The sequence below is a fragment of the Musca vetustissima genome, unplaced genomic scaffold (assembly GCF_032173495.1).
Source record: "Musca vetustissima isolate MV318-11 ecotype Yass unplaced genomic scaffold, APGP_CSIRO_Mvet_v1 utg11233, whole genome shotgun sequence".
Lineage (NCBI taxonomy): Eukaryota > Metazoa > Arthropoda > Insecta > Diptera > Muscidae > Musca > Musca vetustissima.
Genome location: NW_026878842.1, coordinates 1 through 7808, shown reverse-complemented (window position 1 = coordinate 7808; position 7808 = coordinate 1). Strand labels below are relative to the sequence as shown.

Genomic DNA, 7808 nt, shown 5'->3' with positions numbered 1-7808 from the left:
CGATTGACAAGATCAAAGTGCTTTGATGTGGCCTCACCATTTTCACACCCTCCATTTGTTTTCGATTCCAGAGCTTTTAATTTTCCTATCGTGTATCTCGGCCGATGGTGATGATGATGACGACGACTACGGAGTCCGACAATTCATGGGGCTGAATGGCGAAAGGGTCTACCCATCCATTTATTTGAGCAAATGTATGTATGTCCGTCCCTATGTTCGGTTCTCTCTAATGGTGATGGTGTGTGAGATGGGCGCTATTGCGTGCCAAGTTGAGAATCCGTAAGTAAGTCCATGTAGTTGTTCTTGTAATTGTAATTGAGTTGTTGGAAGATCAACCCACAACACACATAAATCGATTGGCAGAACGCATATTTACCAGTGTCAATTATTATGACAGATACATATGTATGTACATACGAATATATGCCTTGTTCATTATCTGAGTGCTTTTGTGTGTGTGTGTGGTTGTAAAGAGTATCTGTGAAATTGTCTTTATTCTGTTCAAAGTAGAATTGAATAAATTTCAATAATTTAAGTACAGCTCTTAGCTCTTTGGAATATTGTGCGTTATTTGGAATCCAGCAGTTGTCGCGATCGGAAGCACTGGAATTCGCTAAAGATTCCTGGGTTGAAAAGTAACTGAAAAACACATCCTCTTTCAAAATTTAAATAACAAGATAAATCAATATGAAAAGTTGTCTAAACGAAGTCAATATGTAAAGGACTATAAAAGGATTTACACTCAAGGATAAATTATTTAGAAAATTTATATATCAATGGAAATATTTTTTTACAAAATCAACTCTTTAACAAGACTATGTCCAAGAAAGAAAGAATAAAAAAAACGCGAAAAAGTGAATCTAGTGATAAGCCAAGAATGAAACAAGAACACTAAAAACGATGATAATAAAAAAATCTTGATCTTCCTCTATATTGTCGATTAATACGCATACATACACGGACATATGCGCACTCTTAAAAATATATACATACGTACATATGTGAAAAAAGTTTGCTCTTTTAGTGAAACAAATATGACAATACAATTGATTAAATGACAAAATATATATATATTTGTACATCGCCCTGTGTTGATTATTTGAAGATTTCAGTTCAATTCAGTTAGTGATTAATTTATTGTACCATTCGATCTCATTTTAGTTTGCTGGTGCTTCATTCGGAAATAAGGCGTTCTTTGGCAACGACGTCAAGAACCTCTAACATAAAAAATTAAACGTGTTACGAAGTGATTAATTTCATACAAATTATTATAAGGAAGTTCAATACACACATCTCTGCCATCAATTAATTGACGTCAAAATGCAGGCCTTTCGTTGGGGCCTAGTGGGAGTTGCACTGCTCGTCGTTGCTTGTGCGAACGCAGCAACAATTGTAAGTGAATATGAAAAAAAAATCATTTATTTTTTTATATTTTGAAAAGTGTTCGCATTCGTTGTTTAAGTGTTCGGAATATAAAAGAAAGTGAAATTATAATAAACTTCAGGAATAGAATTACGTATGCTTACAAAAAATTAGCCGTACCAGTGATTTTTTTAAACTTAAACTCTGACCATATTCTTGGGGCTAAGAAAACTAAAGTTTATTCTCGAGATAAGAAGAAAATTTAATTAAATAATCCCATTATTAATATGTGTCCGAAAGACAGAAATATTTGAAAGAATAACAAGTAAAAAAGCGTTAAGTTCGGCCGGGCCGAACTTTGGATACCCTCCACCATAAAAATACTGACAATTTTTTGAAATGAAAACATAGGGAACATACTTATAACGATAATTCTTTCAATCGATTGTTGTAAACCAAATAGAATATTCAGCAATTTCAGTGGGGGTTTTCCTAAAATCTCAAAACCCTAAAATTTTGACGTTTATTATCAACGCATGCTACTTTGAAACATGTGTATAAAATCCAGAAAATACTTCAATTTAAAGGGCAATATTATATATGAGACACACTAAAGCGGGACCAATATTGACAACATTGTGTAGGAATTAGCAACTTCTTGGTGTTTTCATTATATAAGGGGTTAGACCTAATTAAGGGCCGATGTAACTCAAGTTCCAAGCTAATATTTTAGTTTTAAATCCCAATACCGTCCATCACGCTAAATATTAAATAGGTAGGATGTTTTATATATGACCTGGTCCTAAATGCGGGTCGATACAGTTCATTCTCAAACCTCACGCTTTAGTTTTTATGTCGATATCCTCCGAGATAAAAATGATTACAACATATGGCTATATCGACTAAGTCGTTTTAGAATTCCATACTATGTGGGGTATGAACTGAAAATTTCGTCTACCGAATAACCCCCCTACTATGGTGGAATACAGCTATATGGGATAACCCCAACACCCGGAAGAAATCAGCTTACTATTTTAAAATAAAAAAGGGGGTTATAAGGGGACTACCCCTAAAAGGGGGTGAATATTAATAATTTTTGGTTGGGAGATTTGTTACCATATACGACTACAAAATACCAAATTACAGCGAATTCGGTTGAAAACCGAAAATTGGGGGCACCCTTATATGAGGGCTACCCGAAAAAATGGACTTATATTTTTAATTTTTTGTTTAGAGATTTGATACCCAATTAGAACTCGAAGTACTAAATTACAGCCAATTCGGTGAAAAAATCCGGTCAAAACCCCCAAAAACTGAAAATTGGGAGGTACCGTTATATGGGGGCTACCAGAAAAAGTGGACCTATATTTATAATTTTTGGTGGAGAGATTTGCATCGAAATAAGAACTCAAAGTACCAAACTTCAGTGAATTCGGCTGAAAAACGGGCTCAAGAACCCCAAAATACCGAAAATTGGGGGTACCCTTATATGAAGGCTACCCGAAAAAATGGACCTATATTTATAATTTTTTGTGGAGAGATTTGATACCTAATAAGAACTCGAAGTACTAAATTACAGCCAATTCGGTGAAAAATCAGGTACCGTTATATGGGGGCTACCAGAAAAAGTGGACCTATATTTATAATTTTTGGTGGAGAAATTTGGTATTCAAAAAGAACCTATTATACCAAATTTCAGCGAATTCGGTTGAAAAACGCGCTCAAGAACCTCAAAATATCGAAAATTGGGGATACCCTTATATGGGGGCTACCCGAAAAAATTGACCTATATTTATAATTTTTTGTGAAGAGATTTGCTACCCAATAAGATCTCAAATTACTAAATTACAGTCAATTAAGTGAAAAAATCCGGTCAAAACCCCCCAAAAACTGGAAATTGGGAGGTACCCTTATATGGGGGCTACCAGAAAAAGTGGACCTATATTTATAATTTTTGGTGGAGAAATTTGTTATTCAAAAATAATCTATTATACCAAATTTCAGCGAATTCGGTTGAAAAACGCTCTCAAGAACCCCAAAATACTGAAAATTTGGGGGTACCCTTATATAGGAGCTATGCCTAAACGTGGACCGATATAGCCCATCCTCGAACTTGACCTGCCTATGCAAAATTTTGGCGCTCTATCTCAATTCGTTTAGACGCTAGAGTGGTTACAACAGACAGACGGAAAGACGGGCATGCTTATATCGTCATAGAATTTTACGCTGATCAAGAATATATATACTTTATAGGGTCGGAAATGATTATTTCGATGCGTTACAAACGGAAAAACAAAACTAATATACCCTCCATACTATTGTGGAGGGTATAAAAAATAAAACAAGGTCCTCAGAAATTAAAACAACCATTCGATTTCAATACAAGTTCTTACACCACCAGTCAGATGGGTGGGTAAAAAGTGTTTTATCGAAATAACAGTTTAGACCCCAATATGTTCGATGCATTTCCGTTTCAATAATTTTGGCAACGTCTGGCTGGTGATAATACGATTTAATCAAAATTTGCTCATCTTGAGCATAGCATGTCGTTAAGCATATCGAATCGAAAAGTAATATCTGAATACCTTAAGGTACATGGGCATTTCCGGCAAAAAGTTCAAAGAAAGACCCCATTTATCATTTTTTCTTCTAGTTTTTACCATAAATCTAAATGCAGATACTGCAGAAATAAAAAATATCGCATGAGAAAAATCATCTCAAAAAAGGACAGACCAAATATTAAAAGTATAATAAGAATGTTTGATATTTCGTATTTATGAAAAGAATATTTAAAGTTCACAATTTTCATACAACTCACAGAGTTTTCCCATTATTAGCAATGATGACTGAAGACATGTATATTAGAATATACTTTTGTGACCTTTATCACAAAGGATAAAAACCGGAGGCTTTCAATTTATAGTACTCCTAAAGTTCTACAAAAAATTTATTGCATTTGATCTATTTATCATTTAAAGTTGTATTTTGCCTCCGAAAGTCGTGGAAGTGCCCAAATGTTACCTCCCCATTCTCCATTTCAAATTCTGAAGGTGTTCAACATATCTAAATTTTTTGGAAGGCTTGTAATTTTGAAAAATGAAAAATGAAATTTGTTGTTTTTGTAATTTAAGAAAATCCTTTCGTTTTACCATTTTTTTAATGTTAACAATTTGGAAAATCCGCACTGATTGGATTTAGTTTTTTATGGAATAATGGTTAACATTTTGGATAGGATTAAGTTAATAAAGGGTTCTCCATACACAAATTATCATGTTATAAACAGACAAAAAAACATAGATAAGTTCGGTCAGTCAGAACTTATTTACCCTCCACCAAGAGATGGACATTCAAAATACCACATATTGATCGGGCCTTCCAGATGAAAGCAGACACTCTGGTTGGGCTAGGACCTTGAACACACCGTAAAATGAAGCTTGGCGCTTGGGAAATATATCCGGAATCCTCAAAATACAAAAGAGTTACCTTTATATTGTTGATAATTATTTTTGCTAGGTTTGCATTACAACACAGGTGTGAACCTAGGTGTTTAGAATATCGCTGCTGTTCTGACGTCAGTAGCAAACAACAAAATCAGTAAATACCACGGCACTCTCAAGAATCACTCAGTCTCCTTATAACTAATTCTGCGAAAAGTTCTTGGTTGGTACTCTCTTACATTTTAGATTAATTCAATCAATAACTAAAGTCAATAGATCATTTGGTTTTGAGTAATCATATGCGCCTGTTGTACAAACATAGTGTGGAACTAACTATAATCATATTACTATGAGTCTAGATATATTTACTCGAAAATTTAAATGTACATTGGTCAAAGGATTTTTATCACCTGTAGCTTCGAATTAAATCCTTTAGAGGATAGGTCATTTTCCGTAACATTTTTTGAGCTTATTGTCGCCATTTCCACATGAACATGTGAGGAAAGACATCGGTAGGGTTTGATAAATGTCCCTGAGAAAATTAAATATAGATCCTCAGAGTGGAATACCGAAAATTAAACGAGACCTTTGTATGGCGGTTACTTAAACAACATTTTTACGAAGAAGTATTTTATTCACCATGAAAACGGAATGCCAATAGATTGCCGATTAGAACCTTCATTTTAGAGACATAAAATGGGGGTTATGTCAACACATGACCCTACAGTGAATATATGTTAAATAAATCTTTCACGCCTCGGTTGTAAATGCGGTGTAAACCTTTATAACTCCAAAAATGGGCAATTCCGTTACATGGAGGAATATTTTAAACCGTGGATAAAAAAAACTTAGAAAATATTTCGAAATCGCGAAAATTGAAATTTGGGCTATAACAATCTCGTTCTTACTAACGAATTGTGAGAGGACTCAAATTTTGCATTTTTATGGTTCCAGATAATGGTAATGATAAATTATCTTCAACGCTGGTATTAGCATAATCCATGTTACCACAAATCACAATTTAAACCATGAAATGTTTCCGGATATGTCCGGATTTGGAAAATATGGACCTGGTTGGTGGTTTCAACTGGATAGCCCAACACAGCACACAATCGATTTATTGAAGTTTAAAAAAACTGTTTTTGTCGGAAACCCATTAAATGTTTATTTAGAAGATATAAAAAATAATATAGAGACCCCACATTTATTAATAAAATTACATAAATCTAAATCACCAAACTAACACATACATCGCCACTAAATTTGTCTTGGGTTTCAGCACAAAACATTTAAAAATGTATATTCTTATGAACTTCCGTTTCGATCATTAATCTTCAGGAAATTACAAAGATTTCTGATAAGCGCCTGCTCAGCAGATTGTTCCACAACCCATAATTCAAATCTATTTACCAAGGTCATATTTGAAATATATGAATTCAAGCCTAAAATATAGAATCAGCAAAACAGTAATGAACACAACGACAACAACAACACCATTTGATTAGATTCAATGAGCACATAGATACATACATGTATTTCAATTATATTTTTAAAATTAATATTTTCGATTTCACTTGAATATTAAACTATAACAAACCAGTAAGGGAAGTTCGAAAGTCGGACGGGCCGACTGTATGATACCCTTCACCACTTTGAGATGAGATGCTCATATGTACAATATCCTGTAGATAGAATAAACATAGCATCTTTGGAGGACCATTTAAATGGAATCGGACGATATTACCTGTGTGAACTACATAGATTTTTGAACTAGTTTAAAACAACCCGTACGGATACCATTCTGAAACCTATAAAATGGCAAATTTCATGTAAGGCGAACAAACATATATATGGGAGCTATACATAAATCTGAACCGATTACAAACTTAACACAAAGCCTTCTAGACTGCAAAATTCCGAGAATATGAAACAAGCATATTTAAATGTGAACAGATTTTTACAAAATGTAGTACAAATAACTCTAAACTTAATTCTTCTGACAAATTTCGTGTAAATTGAAAAAAATAGTCTCTTCGGTGCACCCTCTACATAAAATCGAACGAAAATATATATGAGAGCTATATTTAAATCTGAACCGAGGATATACATATATACAAAAATAAAATCCTCTACTCGACCTTGACCTAAAAAAATATTCCCTTTTTCAATAATAAAATTAAATACATTTTTATTCCTTATACTCTTTAGGGCTCATCAAATGATGAAAATGTCGAATTCATCGATGACATTCAAAGATTGAAAAGAAGCAATAGAGGCTAGTAAGTAGACCATTCTAAATAATTTCACAATGGTAGATTAAGCCCGAACTTTCTAAAATGACTCAATTTTCCAGTATGAGAGGTCAAACTCAGTCACAGTACTTAAATTTTGGAAAACCTGAACAAGATGGCAAAGCTGAAGCAGAAGCTAACGAAAGTGGTTCCCGATCAACAGTATGTAAGTTGAAATAAAAACTAACAAATGTCGGCCAGATTGATTCTAACACAGTCAATGCTATTTTCCAGCTGGAAGTCACGGTATGGGCCAAGCTCAGAGTCAATTCTCTGTAGGCGATTGTGGTGAATGTGGAGGCAGCAATGTATATGGTAGCGGATATGCCTATTACTTAGTCTAGAATTTTACATGGTCTTTAAATTCCATAGATTATAATGCTGGTTCACCAGATCCATTGATTTACGGTGGAGGAGCTGGGGCTTATCAACCAACGACAACATACACAGATGGTACACCATCAACCCTTATTGGCAGACCAGGAGTTGGACAATACGATACCCAAGGTAAGGGTAAACCCCGATAGTAGAAATATTTGTTTATTAATGACATACATTTCGTTGAGCAGGACAAATCTTAGCACCTGGTCCACAAGGTCAATATGGAATTCCAGGTAATTTTAACACAAAAATCGTCGATAGTAGATCTCATTTAAAGCTGATTATTTTTATCACAAAAGGTACAACATATGGACCTGGAGCTACACAACAAGGCGCA

At 34.1% G+C, this 7808-nt stretch overlaps 1 protein-coding gene across 1 annotated transcript; it reads left to right on the top strand.

The window, feature by feature from the left end:
* Nucleotides 1-481: 481 nt before the first annotated feature.
* On the top strand, nucleotides 482-7597 carry LOC133323614 (uncharacterized; the record flags this gene model as incomplete). The annotated part of the gene is made up of 7 exons (XM_061532530.1): nucleotides 482-635; nucleotides 1162-1206; nucleotides 1280-1392; nucleotides 7008-7078; nucleotides 7153-7256; nucleotides 7325-7405; nucleotides 7463-7597. Coding segments are annotated over exons 3-7 (463 nt in total), but the record flags the coding sequence as incomplete, so codon positions are not given.
* Between the last annotated feature and the right edge of the window lie 211 nt (nucleotides 7598-7808).